A 26044-nucleotide genomic window follows, 5' to 3' on the forward strand; every position below is an offset into this window, starting at 1 on the left:
AACATGAGTGGGGACATGAAGTAAAAGACATAGTTGGGCATTAGTAAACAGACTATTTGTTTAATTTTTGAAATAGCTGCAAATTCATGGGTTTCTATGCTTAAATTTACAGTACTAATAGAGTAAAGTTTGTTTCTCACAGTATTAAAGATACCTGTCTTTTCAGCGTAACACTTGCCACTTTTAAAATAGAAATACTGGTGAGGTATTTTACAGAGGGTTGGGAATTGGTTGAGGGAATAACCTGTGGAGAAAGAATATTAACTGAGCTCTAATTGCTTTTCATTTAAAGGTGTAGTCTCAAAGTAGACTACACTTTTCCCAGTGAGACAGTAGTTGAACACTTACACATCTTTGCTTGATTACCTCAGCCCCTGTGAATTTCTATTTTTACCAAAGTTCCTTAGCAATTAAAAACTGTGACCAACTTTTTTTTGTTTTAAATGCTGTTTCTTGGGCACCTGGGTGGCTCATTGGGTTAAGCCTCTACCTTCAGCTCAGGTCATGATCTCAGGGTCCTGGGATTGAGTCCCGCATCCGGCTCTCTGCTCAGCAGGGAGCCTGCTTCCTCCTCTCTCTCTCTGCCTGCCTTTCTGCCTACTTGTGATCTCTCTTTGTCAAATAAATAAATAAAATCTTCAATAAGTAAATAAATAAATAAATAAATAAATAAATAAATTCTGTTTCTTCAAACAGTACCTGAGATAATAATTGAAAGATTCTTTTTTTCAATAACATCAGTTTTTTAAAAGTTTTTATTGAATCCAGTTTTGTTTATTTTTTAGTAAGGTCTGTGCCCAGTGTAGGGCTTGAACTCCTAAAGCACGCAACTCTACCAACTGAGCCAGCCAGGTGCCCCAAAAGAAAGATTCTGAAGTCAAATACATTTGGGAAATGCTGCCTTGTCTGTGCCCCTTTAAAAATGATACAGCTCGTTTTAGTACATTGAAGGCCCAGTTAAGAAGCCTGTCTAGCTATTTCTCAAGCATGTTTAATCTTGGACTTCTTTTGTGAATAATGTCTACTAACATCCTGTAAAATTAGTGTTATTTGGAGCATGCTTTGGGAAACATTGACTTAGAGCTTACAATTTTGTAATTGTCTTTTTCATTCATATATATATTCGTGTGTATGTATGTGTGTATATATATATATATCTCCTAATATAGGACATCATTTTCAGATACATCATTTGCATTGACTCTTAGATTTATTTGGTTTCTTTTTCATACCATTGTTTCACTCAAATAGTTGTGAAGACTTGACCTGCTGAAATTAGATCATTTTTAAGGAATTCTACCCCTAAGATCCTATTCGGTAATTACAGTTTATTCTTGTGTGGACTTTTGTGGTCAGTGCTGATTCATTTGTTTCTTTATACCTATTGCCAATATGCCTTTTCTTTTCAAAGTTGTTTACTCACTTACTGGTAAAGTAACTGCCCAGTCTAGAATATACCCCTGTTGTATTCTCAACTCATTTAGAGGAACTTGGCATTTTAAGCTTTTTTTTTTTTTTAACTAAGTGATATTTCTTTTATTTATTTATTTTTTTTAAATATTTTATTTATTTGACAGACAGAGATCACAAGCAGGCAGAGAGAGGAGGAAGCAGGCTCCCCGCTGAGCAGAGAGCCCGACACGGGGCTCCATCCCAGGACCCTGAGATCATGACCTGAGCCAAAGGCAGAGACCTTAACCCACTGAGCCACCCAGGCGCCCCCGTTTTAAGTGTTTTTAAAATTCAGAGATGGTACCATGATTTTTTTTCTCCAAGCAGTATTTTATAAAGATGACTTGCCCTAAAAAAAAAAAAAAAAAAAAATTACTTGCCCTGGAGAGACTTAAATATTAGTTAAATGTCCCAGTACTATGATTTTCATCTTTGCTTGAGAGGGCTGTAAAAGTCAGATTTCTTTAACTGCTCTATAGATCTTATGCAATTGGATACAGATTCTACAAAGATTTGGATTGGTATAGACTTAATATACTGCTTTAAGAATATTTACTTTGAAATATTGTAGACTTACAAAAAGTTTCAAGATAGAAAAAGAGCTCTGTATACTCCTTACCCAAATTCATCAATTTAACATTTGCCACATTAACTTTCTGTGTGTGTGCGTGTATGTTTGCATGTATATACACATACACAGATATATACATCACACACAAATACATATATATGTAAATGTTTCTGAAACATTTGAAAGAGGGTTGCATACATCAAATCCCTTTACCCCTTAATACTTCAGTGTGTATTTCCAAAAAACAAAGCTGTTTGTTGTATAACCAAAGTACTGGTGATTTAATGTCAGTATAATATGTTGGTCAGTCTTAGGGTCTGTGTTTCAGTTTTGTCGCTTGTCCCAGTTGTACTCAATTATACATTATAATATTTTCTTCAGTACAAGATCCAGTCCAAGGTCATGAAGTAGCTTTAGTTTCATATCTCTAGTCTTCTTTAAATTGGAATAGTTCCTTAGCTTTTCTTTTTTGTTCAGGACCTTGACATTTTTAAAGAATACAGGTCATTTTCATCCCTCAATTTGTTTTTTTCTGGTATTTCCTTACAATTAAATTAAGGCTGTGGTTTTTAGACTGGCATTGTGTCCTTCTGACCGTATTCTATCCAGAGGGGTATGTTCTCCATTTGCCTCCCTGCTAGGTGATGTTAATTTTGATCACTTGGTTAAGATATGGTCTGGCTTCTTAACTTAAAGGTTATTATTTTTACTTTTATAATAAGTAATTTGAGAGGACATTGATATTTACAGTTGACCTGGGATTAAAGGTGCTATGCAGTTGGAAATCTAGTTATAACTTTTGACTTCCCAGAAACTTAACTACTAATAACTTATTGTAGATTGGAAGCCTCACCAATAACATAAATGGTTAATTAACACACATTTTGTGTGTTATATGTATTTTATACTGTATTCTTACAGTAAAGCTAAAGAAAATGGCATTAAAATCATAAGGAAGAGAAAATATGTTTCCAAGACTGTACTATATTTATCAAACAAAACAAAAGAAGACAAAAAACCTATGTGTAAATGACCTGTGCAGTTCAAGCCTGTATTGTTTAATGGTGTTAACTGTACTTATTTGCCTAATCTTAGAATACAAATAAAATAGCTTCAGAGTTGCTCCGTGTAAACCAATATGAAAAAGAAACCCACTAAAGAGCTTAAGATTTGTTTGCAATTCCTTTTTCTTTTTGAGTTTTTTGGGTTTATTTTATCCTTTTAATGCTTTCATATGTTTTCCAGTTTTATTGAGATACAATTGACATACAACACTGTATAAGTTTAAGGTATACAGCATAATTATTTGACTTCTACATACTGTGAAATGATTACCATAATAAGTTTAGTTAACCATCATCTCATATAGATACAATGTGATTCCTTTTTCTTTATATTGATGATGTATGGTCAAAATGCTGTGTTCTGAAATTACTTGGGTTCCCCCCACCACCACCACTTCATTGTAGTTCTGTTATTCCTTTGAAATGTATTTGGTTTTGTTGGTTTCTGTTTTCATTTAGTGTTTGTGGACTTTTTGCTCCATCCTTGTTGATTTAATTTCATTTTTTGAATATGTAAAACATTAATATAATTCCCAAAGTCAAAACTATGCAAAAGTTATACTCAAAGAACTATCAGCCCCTCCCCTTACCTCTTCTGCCTCTTTCCTGTCCCTCACTCCCTGCCAACCCTTATAGGTAACAAATTGGTCTATCCTTCTTGTTTTTGTTTTTATAGAAGTAAGCATACACACACACACACACACACACACATTCATATACACATGTGTATATATATATATATATATATATGTTTGGTTTTTTCTCCTTTAACAAAACATATTTAATCTTTCACACTTTCACAATTTGTGTTTTTCAGTGACAGTATATCCTGAAAATTACTGCATATAGTCCCTAGATATCTTCCTCATATTTTTGAAGCAGCATAGTACTCTGTTTTGTGTATGTACCATAGTTTTTTTAACTACTTTCCTTTGGGCATTTAAGTAATTTTCAGTATCTTGCAATCACAAATAACGCTACAAAGAATAATATCCTTTTGTATTGAAATTTCAGGATAAATTCCATAGAAATTGGATTGCTAGATTGAAGGGTAAATACCTGTATCATTTTGGTAGCTAGTGCCAAAATCTTCTCCAAAGGAGTTTGTACCATTTTACATTCCTGTCGGCAATTCAGCACAACTTTTGGACCGACAGCAGTAAAGAGATTCTTAAGTCTAATGGCTTATGAGGTGACAGGTCACACTATGATTAATTCCTTAATAAATTCCAGCTTCGTGAGGTTTCCAGTAATAGCCAGGTCAAACCAGCATCCTCCCAAAGTGTCTCGAGAGCACCCAGAAGTAGTTCAGGAATTAGCCTAAATTCCAGAGTGATTGTGGATACCCAGGGGAAGACATAGAACTGTTTGGCGAGTGTTAATGGCAAGACCTAAAACAAGTAACCAAAATTAAGGGTGAGCCAAATGTGTGATGAAGACAGTAGAAAGGATTGCTGGAAAATAGAATTATTCCAGAAAATCAGAACTGCCCAGTTTGGTCTTTGTCATCAGTAAAAACTTAATAAAAAAATTTTCACCAGTTGTCTGTGGCCTTTTAAAAACATTTCAGTCTCATAATTTTATCTTAAAACAGGATTTGAGGTTACAGTTTGCCTAGTTATTCTCTGAAAATTAAAAGGAGGGGGCAATTGCTGTTCACTTCAGAAATATAGTTATCCTTCTTCAACAAGGAGGTTTTGCGTATATTTGAGCTTATGAAAGCATGTGTTTATAAGCATGAATAGCACAGATATGTATTTGTTCTTTTAGTATGTCTACTTTTTTTAGTCCCATTTCCTTCAGCTAGGCAATCCAAATGGTTTTCCTTTTTCCTTAGTAGGATTGCTATCACTAAGTTAGGTCAGTGGAGAGGTGGGAGGAAGGCCAGGGCATCTGAATTAGTAAAAAGTCCTATTGAATATTTTACAAAATATATATAGAGAGATATATAGAACCATCAGAGACTGCTTTGCATATCTCCTGTTTTAATAGTTCACAATAAATTTCTTGGTATCAGTTTGTGTATAATGGAATTTTCTAGTCTCAAAACCAAGAAAACCCCTGTTTTTGAAAATTTTGGTTTTTCATTGGGATCCTGACACATTCTCAGTGGCTTCCTTTGCTCCTGTTCTTTTGTGCTTTTTATGGTTATCATAACTGCAACTGCCCAAAACTTCTGGTTAAATGAGAGACTAAAATACATGCAACAAAATTATTAAGGTTATTTTTTCCTGATGCAATAAGGAAAACTTATTGGACATGTTATCTCTATGGAAAGTTGGTATTTTTCTGATTCTTGAGGTGACTTTTTTCTGATTCTTAAAGTTCTTGAAATTATTTTTTATTTTCCAAATAATCTTGTTTTTACAGTTAATTTTATATAGGAAAAACTTGTCTTTAAAGATTTTATTTTTAAGTAATTCCTACACCCAATGTGGAGCTTGAACTCAAAACCCCAAGATCAGGAGTTACATGCTCTAACTACTGAGCCAGCCAGGCACCCCTGCAGAATAAACTTTCTACCTAAAAGTTGAATATGAATTTTAACTCAGACCCCATTTAGTTTGGTTCATTCAATAAGTGTTTATTCAAGCCCTTAGAAATTGTGCTCAAAAGTACAAAGATAATCAAATTATTAGCTCATATTGACTGAAATTATGAATTTATTCATTATTTTAAAGAGGTAAAATTATATACTTTGGTATACCTCTAGATAGTAAAATTAATAACATTTATATTCTCTTTATGTAAGTAGCTACTTGCTTTAGAGACTGTAAAAATCTTAGTAAGAATTGTCAATTACCCCATTAATTAAAAGAAATTCTTCTTATAGTGGAAAGAAATTATTTTGTTCAGGTCTACAATGCTATTTGCTTTATTCGTACACTTATTGATAGAGTCTTTCTTCTTTTCTCTTTGGAAAGAAACACAGCCATATCAGACTTGGTTTACTAAAGTCTAAGCATTATAGTGACTGCATATCCAGCCCTGATCTTTCTACTTCCCTTTTGTGATATAGATTTACTTTTTAATATGATGTGTGATTCTAGAACTGGAAATAAAATTCTTTGCTGCCAAAGTATACAAACTATCCTGAGTATCTGAAAAATGAATTGTTGTGTTGGGAGAGGAGATGAGGGGAGGAGAAGGTGGAAGTCTTTATCATTAGGAACCTATATATTTTTAAACCTTAATTAACATTAAAAAGTATTATGAGAACTATAAACTTGGAACTCCACTATGAGAAGCTTTATTGTCACTTTTTAATTGAAAATCATTCTGATGAATTTTCCCTTTACCTTTTGCTTTCCCTTTTTTCCCCCTGCTGCTTCCTCTGAAGTCTCCTTCCAAATGGTTTTGGAAACTGGTTCCAGTAAGTTTGCCCAGCTACTTCAGTTTGCTCTCCAGAATTATAATTGTAGAATGGTATTGTTGTGTCTCCCTGGTATAGTCATTTCATATAATTCTGTTAGTTGCTGCATTGAGATTGGATTTTAAGGTATTTGATCATAATATAAAGTAAAAAGATTTAAAAAATCTAGCCAAAGTTTGGATTAGAAGCTTTAAAAATAGTTTAAAGCATAAGCATTCTTTCATTAGTCCTATTGATATTTACAGACTGTTAGTAACTAGGTTAAAAACATGTATGGATAGAGATTCTTACTAGTTCTAATAACTTTAGGAAAAGTAGATCTGAATTACATATGTAAATTATCTATACCCTTTTTTAAGGGTATACTTTTTGTGTGATTAAAAAAGTGACATTTTCTTAGTGGCCATACCAGTATTAGACCTAAACTATATTCAGTTCTGATTTGACCTGAAGGTCTGTTCCTTAAAAATTAAATCTGGGTGGTTAGACCACTTAAGTATTTTATACCCTCAGAAATAAGTATATAACTTAGAAATACACTGTCATTTTGGAAGATAGAAAATATGATGCCCCTTTTAAATACCAGATTTCTCAGTTTAAAGAAGGAATAAGGAATGTTTCCATACAGCAGGTTTATAAAACCATAGAAGATCAAGTATAAAATATAAAAGATGACAACTTTTATGAACTGCAAATAAGAGTTGTACATGACTTCAGAAGTTTATTTACCTGGTACATCTTTTAGGATATAATCTTCAGGAAAAGTTTTTAGTATGCACTCAGAAATCCCTGATAGTCTGTTCTAAATCATCTACATTTATTGCTAAAGCCTCATTAGTCTGTGTGAGTGTGTGCCTTGAATAGAAGTGCTGCTTGGCAGAGAGCAGCAGGACAAATCACAATTCGGTTCTTTATTCCATGACCCTGGGCGCTCAGCTCAGTCTAGTTCAGATTATAGGGTGAAAACAGGCTGCTCCTAGGGAGCTGGGAAGTTTGGCAATGAGCCCACCCAGCCAATTTAGAGGATTTCTAAGACGGAGACTGTTTTGTTTCTAGCTGGCCAGGGAAAGGAATGTAAGGATCTAGAACTGTGGCTTACCAAATATGAGAAGGGTAACTTAAGGCTAGAAGATGCTAATGGTTGATTTCTTCTTTTTCTCACCCTCCCCTTTACTACTTCTCTGCTCTTTTTTCATGGTTAAATTTTAAACTCTATTAGCAGTTTCTAAACTCTATTAACTCTAACTCTATTAACAGGTTACTAAAGATACTAAAATCAGTAATCAAGGAATTTATATAGTGCATATATATAATTTTTTTCTGAATGTAGGTACTTTTGAGTTTGGAACATACCATTAAATAGAGATGTCTAGTGTGCACTAATGAAGAAGAACAAGCTCTCTGATATCTTCAAGAGGAAAAAATGTTCCATGCGTCTTGTTCTTGGGTAGCCAGAGAGAAATAGGAATAAATACTTATTTCTTCATTAATGCATGTACTTTTCTGAGGGATAGCATTTAAAGGAAATTTAACTTCACCACCAGATAGTAAATGTTCTCTTTCAGTAAATTATTTTTGTTTTTATTCTCACAGAAGTATTTTATTTCATAATTATAGTTATTAAAATATATATAAACCAGATGGAGTTAGAAGAAAAATTAGTTTTGATTAAAAACCTTGAAATATCAGTAACCAATTTAATCATAAGTTTTTCTAATAAAATACTTCAATATGCATTTTCATTAAGTCTTTAGCATTATTTTCTTGGCTTTAGGAGAGCTGACAGCTAGTAACAGACCAGCCTTTAGTTATCCCTTGCTGTGTTCCCAGCAGTGTGCTTATTAGCATTTTATGGGCATCTCCTTACTTCATCCTTCAGTGGTTCTATCAAGTAGGTACTATTATTATCCCCATTTTACAGATGGGGAAACTGAGAAGTGAGAGTTTAAGTAATTTGTCCAAGATTACAGAGCTAGTAAGTGTCAGAACCAGGATTTGAACCTAGGTAGTCTGATTTAAGAGCATGTCTCATTTCTAGAGAACTGTCTTACAAATTTGTATCCAGTCACACCAAGCAATCTTTAAAAAACAAAGATTTCTTCTGTTTTTCTGAGGGGGAGCAGAAGTCCTTTTATTTGCTCTGTTAACCCTAGCCCTAACCCTCATTGGGTTGTTTTTTTGTTTCAAAGGTGTTACATTTTATTTATATTATCTTAATGCCAAACCAGAATATTTTGGTGATATTCTAGTTACTCAAAGTGATGTTTCTTATTGTCAGATTTTCTGTAAGAATAGTATTGTATTCTTATACCTGCTTCCCAATTTTGAGAATTCTTGTAATTCTTTATGCTCCAATAGTACTCTTGCTCTTTGCGTATAAGAACTTGTGGTCTAAGTTAAGGCCAACATTAAAATAAATGAATTTTATTATCTACAAAAGAACAGAATGATGCTTTGGATGTAAAATGTTCAGAACCCATTTTATGATGCTTTTATATTTAAATATTTAGCCTAAAGTTCATTTCATGTAAATTGGCAATATAATGTTGTACTAAGTACTTTGAAACTATAAAGCTGTTTCTCTGTATTTGACTTTGGTAAAGTAATGTCTAGTAGTATTTAGAAAAGAAGGATGTTGCTTGAATAGTTCTCATTTCTCTTGATGTATATTACTGGTGCATTAGACTCTACAGTGACAGTTTTTTCCTTATGTTTAGTATTTATTTATTTTATCTCTCTTTTTTTTTATATTATAGGCTCGTTACAGAAAGGAGCAAACATTGCTCAAGCAACTGCCTTGCATTCCATTGGTAGAAAATTTGTTGAAAGATGGTACGGACGGCTGTGCGTTAGCTGCTCTTATTCACTTTTACTGTCCTGGTGTCGTGAGAATAGAGGGTAAGTGTCCCAGCGAAATATTTGTGGGCTGTAGATAGATGGTGACAAATATTGAGAAAACAGTATTTAATAAGTAATGAAGGCTTAAAAAAAAAAAGTTTACATATAATCCCGAGGAAGGTAGTTTGAATAAAACAGTCCTAAGTCTTTCTGTGTAGAGGCCCCTTTATTTGTAAGTGTATGTAAAACAGATTCCACATAAATATGTGTTTGTACTAAGCCACTAATTATAAAATGATATGAAATGTATGTTATCAAATTAACCCACAGTCATCACCTTGCTCTTTTCTTATTTGAAGATATTTGTTTGAAAGAAACCATGTCTTTGGCTGATAGCCTGTATAATCTGCAGCTGATTCAAGAATTTTGCCAAGAATATTTGAACCAGTGTTGCCATTTCACCCTGGAAGATATGCTGTATGCTGCTTCATCCATAAAGGTAAATTAAATAATTCTTGGTGTTTTTGTTTTGTTTTGCTTTCAGCTTTTGAAAAAATATATATGTACCTAGATCATATAATGTATATGTAACTATATTAAAAAATATATATGTAACTAGATCTATAAATGGCATAGTCACTGTAAGTTTACAAATTAACTATAATATCAGTCAGTTAAGCTTTTGAAAAAAGTTTTATTTTTCTCCTTATTTTAAAAGGTTTTAATACACTGTTAGCTATGGGTTTCTTTTATAATACAGAGCTAAACTGAAAAGTTGTGGTACAAAACTGACCTGTTGTCCTAAAGTTAGTAAAATAGAGGATTAGTCACTACATGAATCTTAGACAGATGCTATTATGGTATCCTGGGAGCATGAAGGAAGTTCCGGTCACTTTTAGCATTCAGCAGGACTGTGGACTATGGGAAGAAGGAATCCTTAAGGTCCCAAGAATTGAGATAAAACCTAGAGAAAGAAAGAGGGAAAGGAAAATATTAAAATAGTCTGGAAATGAACCTTTTTAAAAAGGAATTCAGTTTTATGAATTTGTCCCCTTGCTTCAGAATATCACACACTGTCTGTTAGCTGTAGGCCACCGCTTACTACATTCTGACAGGAAACAGTTATTGAGCACTAGTTGTGTTTAGGGTGCTTGGGATGGCTAAGTGAACAAAACCAAGATCCTCCCTGTTCTGATGGAACTTACTTTGTAGCAGTGAAGAGAGACATGTCACGTGTAACTTCTTCTGAGCTGCAAGTTAAAAGGCAGTTGCTTGTTAAAAATTTTGTGATGTGACCTGATACCTCGGTATTCCCAGCAGCTCATAGCTATGAAGTTCCTTCGTATCTTACAGACCTGCCTAAAGTTGACCAGTTCCGCTCTAGAGTCTCAAGGATAGATAATCTTATAATAGATTTTTTTTTTTAAGTCTGGCTGAGAGGAACAACTTTGTATCGTTCTCCTCATAGTTTCAATGTCAACTTTAATTGAAACTGCTAATGGACCCTTCCTACCATGATACTAGTACCTCATGGTTCTTGTCATTCTTACTCTCTGATCTCTCTTTCCTTCACCCATGGATCACCACAGGTAGAAGACAGAGCCAAAGGTAAAGGCCTTTCTAAAATAACCCACTATTCTTATTGACCCCGAGTGGGCCCACTCCCCACTGTCTGATACATCAGAAGAAAAACACTGATTTATTTTGAAGAATCTACCTTGCCATTTTTATCAAAATGGAAGATAGGAAATAACTCTTTCCATATATATCTTGTTAATGCCTTTTCTGGCACTCATCTGTTAAGAAAATTAAATACTATTTCTGTAGTCTCAAAGAACTCATTTCATTAATTACATTGAGACATAAGATTGAATAATTTAAGTTGCTTACCTTGGAATTCCATTAAATAATATATAGCCCTGATGTTTAAATTGACTTAGTCTGGGCATGATCTAGATATAAAAACATTTTCTTAAATCAGGCATATTTAACTGACAGATACATCTGTCAAAATAGCTAGAATCAAAAAGAAAAGAAGTGTTGGTGAGGCTGTGGAGAAAAAGGAAGCGTCGTGCACTACTGGTAGAAGTGCAAACTGGTACAGGCACTATGGAAAATAGTATAGAGGGTCCTCAAAAAATTAAAAATAGAATTTAGTAATTCTACTACTGGGTTTTTACCCAAAGAAAATGAAAACAACAGTTCGAAAAGATATATGCACCCCTATGTTTATTGCAGCATTATTTACAATAGCCAAGATATGGAAGCAACCCAAGTGTCCATCCACAGATGAATGGATAAAAATGTTGTTGTGTATATACACACACAAATACTACTCAGCCATAAAAAAAGAATGAGATCTTGACATTTGTAACAACATGGATAGACCTAGAAGGTATAGTGCTAAGTGAAATCAGTCAGAGAAAAACAAATACCATATAACTCTATTCAAGTGTGGAATTTAAGAAACAAAACAGATGAATGAACAAAAAGACAAATTTAAAAAAAAAAAAAAAAAGACTCTTAAATGCAGAAAACAAACTAGTACGTTGCCAGAGGGGAGGTGGGTAAAAGGATTGGTGAAGTAAAGGGGATTAACTGTCTACAGAAAAGGCTTTGGTCACTTTCTGTATTATATACTAAATTATTAGAATAGTGAGTTTGACTTTCATTGAATATTTTAAGACTAATAGTTGGAAATAATTCATCTTATGAGGGGCACAAAATGTTTAATATAGTTGAGCTGTTTAAAGTTTAAACTTTTAAACTTTTACTGTGTAAAGTTGAGTTGATCCAGAAATCTCTCCCAAGATGTTATTAAGTGAATAAAGTGGGTAGCAACATTATAGCATGATGTAATTTATATATTAGAAAGGTTTTTTCTGGAGCATCTCGGTGGCTCAGTGGGTTAAAGCCTCTGCCTTCGGTTCAGGTCATGATCCCAAGGTCCTAGGATCGAGCCCTGCCTCGGGCTCTCTGCTCTGCGGAGAGCCTGCTTCCTCCTCTCTCTTCCTGCCTCCCTGCCTACTTGTGATCTCTCTCTCTGTCTGTCAGATAAATAAATAAGATCTTAAAAAAAAAAAAAAGTTATTTTCTATTTGTATGCAGATCTATGCATAGGAGAAGGTTGATTAGAAGGATGAACACAAAACTTAATAGTGGTTTCTTCTGAGTGAGATACTAGGATTTGGGGGAGAGTAGTTAAAGCATATTTTATTTTTATTAGTCACCATACAGTACATCATTAGTTTTGAGGCAGCGTTCCAAGATTCATTGTTTACGTGTAACACCCAGTGCTCCATGCAATACATGCCCTCCTAAATACCCAATACTAGGCTCACCTTTCCCCTCTAAACCCTCAGTTTGTTTCTTGGAGTCCATAGTCTCTCATGGTTTGTCTCCCCCTCCGATCTCCCACTTCACCTTTCCTTTCCCTCTCCTAATATCTTTCATGTTATTCCTTATGCCCCACAAGTAAGTGAAACCATATGATAATTGACTTTCTGTGCTTGACTTATTTACTCAGCATAATCTCCTCCAGTCCCATCCATGTTGATAAAAAAGTTGGGTGTTCATCCTTTCTGATGGCTGAGTAATGAACTCCACTGTGTATATGGACCTCATCATCTTTATCCATTTGTCTGTTGGAGGTCATCTCAGCTCTTTCCACAGTTTGGCGATTGTGGACATTGCTGCTATGAACATTGGGGTGCATATCGCCCTTCTTTTCACTACAACTGTATCGTTGGGGTAAATACCCACTAGTGTAATTGCCAGGTCATAGAGTAGCTCTATTTTTAATTTTTTGAGGAATCTCCATACTGTTTCCAAAGTGGCTGCATCAACTTGTATTCCCACCAATAGTATAAGAGGGTTCCCCTTTCTCCACATCCTCTCCAACATTTGTATCTTGCCTTGTTAATTTTTGCCATTCTAACTGGTATAAGGTAGTATCTCAGTGTGGTTTTGATTTGAATTTCCCTGATGGCTAGTGATGGTGAACATTTTTTCATGTGTCTGTTAGCCATTTGTAAGTCTTCTTTGGAGAAATGTCTGTTCATGTCTTCTACCCATCTTTTGACTTGATTATCTGTTTTCCATGTTATGTATATCTATATTCTTCTGCATTAATTGTTTAAGAATGTTAATATGTAGTTGCATGACTGTTTTAACCAAAAGGAAAGAAAGCTTTTAAATGAAATTTATTTGGTATCATGCCTGGAATATGGTAACAGATTTATTGCTGTTTCATCATCATAAATTCCAAAAGAAATGATCATTTGGTTACTTGGGAAAACTCTCACTATGCTGACATCTTGTGGCCAACAACAGTATCTTACTGAAGTATTTTTTTTTCCAGCTTTATAGTACATAATTGACATACAACACTGTATAAGTTTAAAGTATGCAAAATGATTACCACCAGGGATTAGCTGACGCCTCTATCATATCACATATTTACCATTTCTTTTTTGTAGTGATCTACGCCTTCAACAACTTTTAAGTATACAATACATATCTCGTTAACTATAATCATTAGATCATAGTTCCACTTATAAGTGGAAGCTTTTACCCCTTAACCAAAATCTTCCCATTTCCTCAGCCTCCCAGTCCCTGGTGAATACCACTCTATACTCTGTTTCTTTAAGTTCAGCTTTTTTAGATTCCTTGTATAAGTGAAATCCTACAGAATTTGTCTTCTCTGTCTGACTTACTTTACTTAGCACAATGCCCTCAAGGTCCATCAGTGTTGTTGCAAATAGCAGGATTTCCTTCTTTCTCGTGGCTGAATAATATTCCATTGTATATATGCACCACATCATCTCTATCCATTCATCTATTGACAGACATGTGGGCTGTCTCCATATGTATCTTGGCTATTGGAAATAATGCTGCAGTGAACACAGAAATGCAGATTTCTCTTCAATCCTGTTTTCAGTTATTCATATAAATACTCAAAAGTGGAATTGCTGGATCCATATAGTAGTACTATTTTATTTTTATTATTTTTTTTTAAAGATTGATTGATTTATTTATTTGACAGACAGAGATCACAAGTAGGCAGAGGGGCAGGCAGAGAGAGAGGAGGAAGCAGGCTCCCCACTAAGCAGAGAGCTGGATATGGGGCTCGATCCCAGGACACTGAGATCATGACCTGAGCTGAAGGCAGAGGCCCCAACCCCCAAGTACCCCTTATATAGTAGTCCTATTTTTAATTTTTTGAAGAATTGCCATACTCTTTTCCACAGTGGCTGTACTAGTTAATATTCCCACCAACAACGTACAAGCCATTCTAACAGGTGTGAGGTGATATCTCATTGTGGTTTTGATTGCCATTTCTTTCATGTTTAGTGATATCAAACATTAAGGTCCTTAAAATATTAATGTGTCAGTTGACAATTTAGTTGAGTGTTAATGTTTTTCCAAAAGATATAGACAAGCTTTCAGTTAACTATACTAATAGAATGGAACCTAGGGCCAATACTTTAAATATAATGTTATAATTTGGGTTTAGAAATTATCTGATGGAGATAAATATAAAGAAAAATTATAAATCATGATGCTCTTTCTACCAGAGATATTCCCTGTCCTGTCAACAGTTTGGTATTTTGCCAACTGATCTTTGTTGTTAGGTATTTATTCATTCATTTATACGTTCATTCAGTAAGTATGTATTGGCCATTTATTATGTACTGTTTTAAAAACTGAAGATATATGGGATGTCAGTTAAGTGTCTGCCTTCAGCTCAAGTCACGGTCCCAGGGTCCTGGGATTGAGTCCAGCAAACAGGACTCCTGCTCAGTGAGCAGCCTGCTTCCCCTCCACCTGCTGCTGCCCCTGCTAATGCACTCTTCAGCCTCTCTCTTTGATAAATAAATCTTAAAAAAATAATTTTAAAAAACCAGAAGATATAATGATGAGCATGATCTTTGTCCTTCCAGACTTAATAATCTGATGGGTAAAATGAGGAACTCTGGAGAATGTGGTATTAAATGAAGCTGGAGAAATTAAAAAGAGACTGAATCATGTACCCTCTACCCTTCTGTAGCCTATAGTCAGTTTCCCAAAAGCAGTGGAAGTGGGGGGAGGGGTGTTGCATTTTCAAAAGTTTGTTTGGCCTAATAGTCAAATAAAAAGCTATTGTGTTCTAAATGAGAGCTGAAAACAGTTTGAATCGGAGTGATTATGATGAAGATGGAGAGAAGTGGGTGGATTCCAGAAATATTTAGGATGCAAAATTTGCAGGTTTTGGTGATGAACTGGATAGGGAGAGGGAGAAAGTAGGAGGCATCAGGGTGACTCCTAGGCTTCTGGTGTGCACACTGGGATAGTGATGCCATTCATTCAGGTAAAACTGGAATAAGATCAGATTTGAACTAGATCCCTAGTTCAATTCCAGACATTTGAGGTGCCTTTGAGATATCCAAGAGAAAATGCTCTCTAGGCCACTTCATATGTAAGTACAGTTAATACATTTGGGAGTCATTTGGTAGCTGTTGGGCGTGAATGGCAGTTTCCAGTGAGGGGAGACATCAGGAGTAGCAATGCTGCTGGGAGGTCAAGTAAGATGGAGACTGAAAAATGTTTGATTTAGCAACAAATATAAGGCACTGGTGACTTGAGCCAGTGCTGTTTTGGAGGAATGATGCGCCTGGATGCCAGACTGGAGTGGATTAGGGAGGCAGAAGGCTAAAAGGAGATTGTTTGCATAGGTCTGCCTCAGAGAAGTTTAAGAAGAGGTAAAGAAGGTGGGAGTGAGAAGAAACTTACTGAGTGAAGGTTTCATTTCGTTTTTCATACGAGAGATTTGAGCATTTTAAAAAGCTAAGTAGGAAGGATTCAATTGAAGGGAAGAATATATAGGAGAAAAGCATATAATTAAGAATGTAAAGTTTCTGAAGGTTAGCACGGATGGAATCCAACACAGCATTTGGGATAGTAAGCATTCACATTTCCTTTCTAAAAACAAAGTCACAGATTACAACAACTGCTTAAAATAGTGTGTATTGTCTATAAATGTTTGAGTATTCTGGGAATTTATAGTTAAAAGCAAATGCTGAAATTAGGAGACCTACCAAATTCTGTTCACCATTATGCCTTGTCTTCTGTAACATTCTAGACTCCTACATTCAAACACCTATCTGACAAGTCCATTTAAATGTCTAATGACTATCTCAAAGCTATTAACTCAACATTCCTTCCACTACCTATTTACCCCAGTCTTTCCTGTTTCATTAAATGGTACTACCAGTTGCTGAAGACAAAAACCTGACTTATCCTTGATTCTTCTCTTTCCTTCACTTTCTACAAACACAATAGCCTTCTGGAACTATCAAGTAAAAGATAAATATTTGAAAGTCACCAGCTTAAATATGAGAAAACAGAGAGTACATGAACTCTAAATGAGAGTGTATAGAGCTCTGAGGATTATTCATAATTAACAGGTAGAACTGGGGTACCTGGATGGCTCAGCTCTTGATTTTGGCTCAGGTCATTCATGATCTCAGGATTGTGAAATCAAGCCCCTGGGCCGGCTTCTCATTCAGCAGGGAGTCAGCTTGAGATTCTTTCCCTCTGCCCTCCCCCCACTCCTGGCTCACTTTCTCTAAAATAAATAGATAAATCTTAAAAAAAAAAAAAAAAAAAAAAAAAAACAGATAGGAGGAAGGCATCGCATTGGAAAACACCCATCTTTCCAATGATAGTTTTGAAAACTAAAATTTAATATGAAATAAAACCTCACTTATTAAATACTAATTTGATAATTTTATTGATGCCGAATTTAAAGGCATATTATTTTAAGTAATTATAAAACAGACTTTGTATAGTGCTAATTTTTAAACTTGCTAGATGCCTACAATTATGGTAATTCTTCATGCTTATAACTTTTATGATGTATGCATCCTAAAATATAATCTTGTCTTGGAAATGTGCTTTTGAGGACCCTCAGTCTTTTCTTATAATTTTAAGCTATTTTAAAAATTACTCACATTTTCAAATATAAATCATAAAAGGCAAATGACTTTGTTAACTTACTAATAACTTTTCAAAGTTAGGTTGACATATTGTATAATGTTTCTGTATATACATTTCAAAATTATTAATAATTAGCCATAATGATCTAGTCTTTTGGTTATTTCATGCCTGGTTGAGGCTAGCATCATCAAGCATGTAGATACCTGATTAAGTTTTGGAGAAATTTCTAGGAATCTGGAAAGAGCTTTTTTTTTTTTTTTAAATGATAGCCACTCTTCAGAGTGTCATAGGCTATTTAAGTTTGTATTGACTTTGGATGAAGAGTGCCTTATACATAATCTCAGGTTATCTGGTTAGAAGTACCTATGCCTGCCACATAAATTGGACTACTGTTCTGGATATATAGAGAAAAGCAGGAAAGAAGTTTTGAATGGCTGTTATAAATTTTACCTATAAGCGTGAATATTATATCCCAGATTTAATAGCCTAGAGTAGATACACTCCAATGATGAAGGAATGAGATTTAAACCTATGTTTTAATAGGTAAAACAAAAAAAATTGTATTTGTCATTACTTTCTGGTCAAGTCTTACCTGACTTTTCTCTTTTTCTTAACTCTCTTACGTAGAGTAATTATTTGGTGTTCATGGCCGAGCTCTTCTGGTGGTTCGAAGTTGTGAAGCCCTCGTTTGTGCAGCCTCGTGTCGTTCGTCCACAAGGAGGTAGTAGGTGTTCCTGGAAACAAAGAAAATGGAGAGCTTATCTAATCTCCCCTGGTTATTCTGTTTGAGGGAATCTTATTATTGTTATAAAACAGCCGTTAGCCTTATAAATTCTGAGTATTTTAATATTTAAAGCTACTAAGTTGTCTGTGAGACGGATGATATAGGAGAGAACAGCTTTGAATTTGAAGCTTTATGTTGTGGAATTTTTAGCTTCAACTCCTTGCCTGCTTTCTTCTTTTTGCCTCTCTTACCCCCATCTCTAGCTTTTATTCCCTGTTAGATGCTGTGTTTTTAATATTGTTACCCAGATTCCATTTAAATGATGGCATGGCTTTAGTCTACAATTTGAATTTACCTTTAAACCATAAAAAGGTTTATATGCATATTTTTAAGCCTGGTATGTTTTATGATCATTACATAGCATGATTTATTGATTGCACATAATAAGAAAACTAAATTATAAAACGAAGGGGTTACCGTAAAGATCCCTAGAAATAAAGAACAAAAAATCTTCCTGTTTTTTCTCTAAAACAAATTTTCCTTTGGCTTCCATCATGAAATGAGAGGTTTATTTCTATTGGGGGAAAAGGATTATAAATACAAGTTTAGCTCCACTAAAGAACTTTTCTTCCAGCATAACTACAGGACCCCTCCTTCTGCTGCCAGTGGCTGTCCTGTGAAACAAAAACACAGTTATCGTGCATCCCAGCCATTTAGCTGCTCTCCTTGGCTCCAGATTTTTGTATTGTTCCTCACCGTTACCCTTATTTCTCTTCTATCTCCTCGCCCTCACAAAACAAAACAAAACAAAAAATTAAAGAAAAAGATCAGGAAGGAGGGAAAAATATATAGTCAAGGGAAAGGCATGTCACTGTAGTGAGTAGAATGAGCTTGCTTCCAGTGTGCCCACTGTATCTCAGGCAAAATTCTGTGAACTATGTAATAAAGAGTATTTCATCTGTTCCATTTCTAAACTGCTTAGGGCAAATTCTGATTATTGAACCATTGTGTATCAAAGTATACCTACAGAGAAGTTAAGATCCTTCCCTAAGGCCATGTAATAAAGTCAGGTGTCTTCAGTAATTATCACAAACCATATTTGTACAACTTTTTACAATTAATATAGAATTTTCACTTACATTGTGTTCCGTGATTTTTATCTGTGAAACCCACTATTCAAAATATTCAACAGCTATTACATTAGGTCTCAAAGGCAAAATGTAAATGGAGTCTTCCCCAGAGTTATTTACAAAAATAAGAACTCTACGGGGGGGGGGGGGTGTTAATTACTGACTAGTGAAATTCTTTCTTAATTGATTACCAAAATATCAATTATTTCATAAAGAAACAAAAATTACCATGTTACTGAAGTTCCGTGAAAGCTTTAGCAAAATCAGACATTCAGATTTATCTTTAAATATCTATGTTTATGTTAGGCTTCCCCCTTAACCTTCCCCCTAATTATAATTAGCCTTAATCAAGTGAATTTTTTCAACCAGAACTTCAAGAAGAATTTTAAATTTTCCCTTTGAAAATTTAAGAAGAAAATTTTGAATATGCTATAATAAAGGAAAATGGAAATTCTTGAAATGGTGTAAACATGCTAAATACATCATTTTGAGGCTTGCATCTTCTATTGTAGCTGAACCTGTGAATGATATGCCTTCAATTCCAGTCTTGAATGCGGCCAAAACAAACATCTTGGATAGTTCGTGTAGTTCTGACTTCACTTCAAGGTAGAGTCCAGAATGACTTCATTTTCACTGTTTCCATCCCATTTGTTAATAAAATCAAAATAAAATGTCATTAGTTTTTAACTAGCTTACAGTATTACAGCTTGTTTTAACATAAATGTAATTGAATTTACACAGAAACAATGTTTCATACATAGGCTTTTATGAATCATACTCAAAAGTGGGAGAATATGTTCTGAGGTTCAGATAATCAGTTTAAAATCAAACTTTTGCTGTAGAACTTGTTTGTCATTGAGAATTGCTTAAATGATAGGATGGGGGGAATTTTACATTTCTATCTGGGTTTTTAATTTTTTTTAATTTTTTTAATCTTTGAGGTAAACCTCAAAGTTTGAGGGGAACCTGCTATTTTATTTGCTGGTTACTGTAGCTAACCAAAGATCACAATAGAATGTTTATTGTAATACTGAATCTTTATATGTGATGCTTTAGTTCTTAATATCAGGAACTGAACTGAAAATAAAAATTTAGTATCAGGTTAATCCTGACTTCTGACCCAAACATATGATAGACCCATTAGTTTGTTTAAAAATGTTTTTCAGCAGATCCTGTAAGTAGCATTTTAGGTATATTTATTAGAACCTAAAATTTATATTGACTTTGGACTCCCTAATTTATCTGTTTTTTTTTTTTTTTTTGGTTTAAAATTGTTGTATTTTGTGGCGTTTTAGAAATCCAAGCAGATCCATTAAAAATACATTTTTAAATTGTTGAACAGGCAACTCAAAGTACTTTCTTTATGAATTCTTGGCTTAACATAAAAATAGGAACTTGTTCTGAGCTGTCACCCACCTCACACATTGAAGAATTTTCTCTCTCAAGTGGGTGCTAATGGGTGTGAAACTGGAACACTGACAGAACCCTTACGGTACTCTCACTGCCTTTGTAGGGCTTCTCACCTCTGGACTGGCTGATGTCTGTAAAGTACTTCCTACTGATTGCCCTCTGATTTATTACTGTGGCTTTTCTTACTACTTCCATTAACTTTTCTATTCTGTATCTATGCCTCAGATTTTACAAAAAGAGATTAAGTTGGGATATTGCTGATCTAGGAGCTTCTCTGTATTTTTTCCCATGGGAAACTTCTTTCTATATTAATTTTGGTGTTTTCCTGGGTTGATTACATATTGACATTTCCTTCCTTGAAAATTTAGAAAACATTCAGTAGTCTAGGTTATGACTACTATACTAGTAAATCTTTAAAACCTCTGAAACTTTTTGTTTCAAGGCTAGATCATCCCACAGTTATTGTTTCTAGGAACCTTAGTTGGACACTCTTCACACTTCTGACACTGGAAAATGTCTTCAGGCCCTCTGGAAGCCTCCTCTCTTTTCTGTTTCTCAGATATTTCAGTGGCTGCTCTTACTCATTTTTCCTAGCAGATGGATGTCTAAATTCTTTTCCTTGAAGAGACACTGTGTAGCTGTCATTCTAGGATCCTACTAATCCTCCCATTTCTGTAAGTCTCCATGTGGTCCACTGGAGTTCTCTCACTGTAGAACTTTCCAGGAAGGAGTCAAAAGCTTCCACTCTTACTGAGAAAACTGCAGTCACATGTACAAATGTGAGTGTCCCTAACTAATGAAGTTATGAGGGGAAAACAAGTGAAGAAGACAGGCAAAGCAAGAAACATTTGTAGCAGCTAATCCACATACTTGACTACTAACCTACTCAGCAGTTACACCAGATCAAAATTTTCTATGCAAATGTAAAAGTGTGGCAATTAATAGGACTTTAAAACACTTTAGCCATTATCTGGAGAAAAGTGAATATATCTTTATTATTAACTTGTGATTCAGGATTAGCTTCCTCCCCGAGCTATAATGGGAGAGTAGAACAGAGGCAGTGATTTTAGAGGGAGGGTTAACATAAACAGACATGATGGGGGCAGGTGAGTACTCCCTGACAGTCTTCTGAAACTATGAGCAGTTTAGGGGGGAAAGGCACATGGAAGCAGATAAGCATTTGCTTTGGAGACAACAAGGTTATGCAAGTTCTTCAGGTATTGTTGCCTTTAGAAAAGCTCACTGGTTAAGCTTTTATTAAATAGTAAAAGCAGAAGATTATTGTTTCATTTGAATCTTTTGGTTGACTTGTTCATGTTCTCAGTTTACAGTAGCCAAAAGATAATGTGATCTGTAGGGGGACTACAGAAGTCACTACATACTCCTGTTCCCCAGTTTATGCTCAACTGATTGGGGGTGGGGATGTGTAACTTCTGCACTTGACTGTAAGTTAGGCTGCAACAGACTTGAAAGTTGGAGAAAAATTAAGTTCAGACCAAATGTCATGATAATTTGAGAAACAGACTACCCAATCCCTTGCATTAATTTGAATGGGGTGGAATTAAGAAATAGGAAAGCTTCACATCGTTATAGGCATTGAGGTCTTTAAGGTGCAGCTCAATATATTAACATTAACTTTGATGTAACTGTTAGAGATGTATAGACATAGGTCTGGGAGCAGGAAAGCTATCAGGATCTTTTACAAGGGTTTATTTTACCTGTAGTTTCCGGTGATTTAAGTATTTCCAGCCGATGACTTTCACTTAACTTAATCATTTCTCAATTTTTCTATTTGTAAAATGAAAATAATATGCCATATCTTATCTCGCTGAGATGTGTATGAAAATATTTCAGGCCTTTTGACTAAAAGACATAAAATACATAGAGACACATATACTCATAGAGTCAGAGGTGATAATGTTTCTAATTTCAGCCATTCTGTATAAAGTTTATATTAAAGAAAAACATATTAAAATGTTTTTATTTTACCTTGCAGTGGGGAAGGAGCTGCCTTTATGCACTCTCATCATTTGCCTTCTAGGCATTCACGCCCCCAAGCTCATTCTTCAGCTTCAGGTAATATTTTTGAAAAAACCTAGGTTAACTGGGAAATGATTGAGAATAAATATAAATAAAAATATGCGGGTTTTTTTTTTTTCTTTGAAAAGTGTTGTATAGACACTAAAAGGTTGATTGGTTTCTCTGTGCTTGTCTTTCTTAATAGAATTATCTCTGTTTCTCCATATATACCTACTTTTTAATGCTCTTAATGACTCCTAAAATATTTGAAATCTGTTAAGCTCTAAGTTAAAAGTTTTTTATATACTTTCAATGACTGTTTCTTTTTCACATTTGAAGGAGGAATTAGGAGGTCTTCATCTATGTCCTATGTTGATGGTTTCATAGGGACATGGCCCAAAGAGAAAAGGTAAACAAAGGGAATTATTTTTAGTATATTCACATTATCAATAAATGCTGTTTATTGAATCGCTGTATTGTACACCTTAACTAGTATAACATTGTCAACTATACTAAAGTAATTAAAAAAAGAGAAAGAAATGCTAATTCTATTTAGTTGATAGCCAAGTTGCAATTAGTACCTCACTTTGAAAAGGGCAATGTAGGCAGATGACTGAGCGTTCAAAGGGGCTAAATGTTAAAGGTAGCCCAGTAGCCCTGTGCGTACCTTGAGTACAACAGGATTATGCAAAATGGGAAAAGAAAGGAAATACAAATTTAAATAATTGTTAAAGGGTATCAAATCATTTCTTTTCTGGGCATGTTTAAGGATTTTCTCTTCGAATGTTTTTTTAGATCATCGGTGCATGGAGTTTCATTTGATATTTCTTTTGATAAAGAACATACTGTACACAAATCCACTCCAAACCGAGGAATCACTCGCTCTATTAGTAATGAAGGACTTACATTGAACAATAATCGTGTATCTAAAAATATTAGGAAAAATTTGTCCTTTAAGCCAGTAAATGGAGAAGAAGAAGCAGAAAGCATTGAAGAAGAGCTTAATATAGACTCTCACAGTGGCCTCAAGTCGTACACACCCCTTAATACAAATGACCTGAATTCCAACGAGAATATTCATTATAAGCTTCCAAATGGAGCTTTACAAAATAGAGTACTTCTAGATGAGTTTGGCAATCAGATTGAGACACCAAGCATTGAAGAAGCATTACAAATAATTCATGATACTGAAAAATCTCCCCATACATCTCAGCCAGACCACATTGCTAATGGCTTCTTTCTTCATAACCAGGAAATGAGTATCCTAAATTCAAACATCAAGCTAAATCAGTCTAGTCCTGATAACATAACTGATACAAAAGGTGCCTTGAGTCCCATAACTGACAATACTGAAGTAGACACTGGAATTCATGTTCCTTCAGAAGACATCCCCGAAACTATGGATGAAGATTCTTCTTTGAGAGATTATACTGTAAGCTTAGACTCTGACATGGATGATGCTTCCAAATTTCTTCAGGATTATGATATTCGAACCAGCAACCCCAGAGACGCTTTGAGTCCTTGTCCAAGTACTGTAAGTACCAAGTCCCAGCCAGGTAGCAGTGCTTCTTCTAGTTCCGGAGTTAAAATGACCAGCTTTGCCGAACAGAAATTCAGGAAACTGAATCATACTGATGGGAAAAGTAGTGGGAGCAGTTCTCAGAAAACTACACCAGAAGGTTCTGAACTTAATATTCCACACGTGGTTGCTTGGGGGCAAATTCCAGAAGAAGCAGGCCTTCCACAAGGCCGGGACACCACCCAGCTGTTGGCCTCTGAAATGGTGCATTTAAGGATGAAATTGGAAGAAAAGAGGCGTGCGATAGAAGCCCAGAAGAAGAAGATGGAGGCGGCTTTCACTAAGCAGAGGCAGAAGATGGGAAGGACGGCATTTCTTACGGTGGTGAAAAAGAGAGGGGACGGCATTTCCCCTCTTCGGGAGGAAGCAGCCGGGGCAGAAGATGAGAAAGTGTACACCGATCGAGCCAAAGAAAAGGATTCCCAGAAGGCGAACGGACAGAGGAGTAAGTCTCTGGCAGATCTGAAGGAAAGCCTGGAGAACCCTCAGGCCAAATGGCTGAAGTCTCCAACCACACCCGTTGACCCAGAGAAGCAGTGGAACCTGGCAAGCCCCTCGGAGGACACTTTAAACGAGGGAGAGATCTTAGAATATACCAAGTCCATTGAGAAGTTAAATTCATCTCTCCATTTTCTACAACAAGAAATGCAGCGCTTGTCACTTCAGCAGGAGATGTTGATGCAGATGAGGGAGCAGCAGTCCTGGGTGATTTCACCTCCTCAGCCCTCTCCACAAAAACAGATCCGAGACTTTAAACCTTCCCGGCAGGCAGGCCTGTCGTCAGCCATTGCGCCCTTCTCGTCAGACAGCCCCCGCCCTACCCATCCGTCCCCACAGTCTTCCAACAGGAAGAGCACATCTTTTTCTGTTAAAAATCAGAGGACTCCTAGGCCAAATGAATTAAAAATAACGCCTTTGAATCGAACCCTGACTCCCCCTCGGTCTGTGGATAGTCTTCCTCGGTTACGGAGGTTTTCACCAAGTCAAGTTCCTATTCAGACTCGGTCATTTGTATGTTTTGGGGATGACGGAGAGCCTCAGTTAAAGGAATCCAAACCTAAGGAAGAAATTAAAAAGGAGGAACTGGAATCCAAAGGGCCCGCAGGGCAGCATGTGCATAACCTGGAAGAAAAGGAGCTTAAGCCTCTTGAGTCAACGGTTTCTGAAGTCCTGTCCCAGCCCATCACGGAGACCGTCCGACTGACGCCAAATGAGGACCAGCTGAACCAGCCTGCAGAGCCTCCTCCTAAAACTGTCTTCCCTCCGGCTGCTCCTAAAAATGTTAATCTGATTGAAGTTTCCCTCTCAGATTTGAAACCTCCTGAAAAGGCTGATGTAGCTGTTGAAAAATACGATGGAGAAAGTGATAAAGAACAGTTTGATGATGACCAGAAAGTATGCTGTGGATTCTTCTTTAAGGTAATACTAATAATCTTCATTGTTTGGGGGCATCATCATTCAATGGGTTTGGTTTTAGCCAATGTGCTTGCCTCTTTTAGTAGTAGTCCCTTTTGTTACAAGCCTGCCACTAACCCTGAAGTACATTAGGGGCTCCCCTTGATGGACTGTACTAACATCCAAGCACACTGAACAGTCTTCCCTTCACCAAGGTCGCGGTACATGTGTTTAGATATGCTGTTACTACTCCTCTGCCTTTCTTCCTTGCTTTTATAAAAGCCTTTTAAAAAATGTGAAGCTATTTGGATCTCTTCAAAGAGCTGTCAGTTTGTAAAAAGCACATAATTTGGCATTGTAAGTATATTTTAGGTTTTTTTAAATTTTCTCTCCTGGTATGTTTTGTTTCTTAAAAAAAGTTTTAAGGGATGCCTGGGTGGCTCAGTTGGTTAAGCTTCTGCCTTCGGCTCAGGCCATGATTCCTGGGTCCTGGAATCGAGTCCTGCATCTGG

The 26044-nt window shown here is 35.6% G+C and overlaps 1 protein-coding gene across 5 annotated transcripts in view; it reads left to right on the plus strand.

The window, feature by feature from the left end:
* The window catches only part of CAMSAP2 (calmodulin regulated spectrin associated protein family member 2), a 119425-nt gene that overhangs the window by 82334 nt on the left and 11047 nt on the right, over positions 1 to 26044 (plus strand). For 3 of the 5 annotated variants that reach the window (XM_059413061.1, XM_059413062.1, XM_059413065.1), the window contains 8 exons: positions 6428 to 6460; positions 9217 to 9358; positions 9658 to 9797; positions 17903 to 17996; positions 19642 to 19735; positions 22536 to 22615; positions 22898 to 22967; positions 23354 to 25556. In XM_059413061.1, the coding sequence (XP_059269044.1) occupies positions 6428 to 6460; positions 9217 to 9358; positions 9658 to 9797; positions 17903 to 17996; positions 19642 to 19735; positions 22536 to 22615; positions 22898 to 22967; positions 23354 to 25556 (2856 nt within the window). The remainder of the gene's footprint in view (positions 1 to 6427; positions 6461 to 9216; positions 9359 to 9657; positions 9798 to 17902; positions 17997 to 19641; positions 19736 to 22535; positions 22616 to 22897; positions 22968 to 23353; positions 25557 to 26044) is intronic. The other 2 variants (XM_059413063.1, XM_059413064.1) reach the window with 1 other exon arrangement.

Source organism: Mustela nigripes, chromosome 10 (assembly GCF_022355385.1).
Source record: "Mustela nigripes isolate SB6536 chromosome 10, MUSNIG.SB6536, whole genome shotgun sequence".
Lineage (NCBI taxonomy): Eukaryota > Metazoa > Chordata > Mammalia > Carnivora > Mustelidae > Mustela > Mustela nigripes.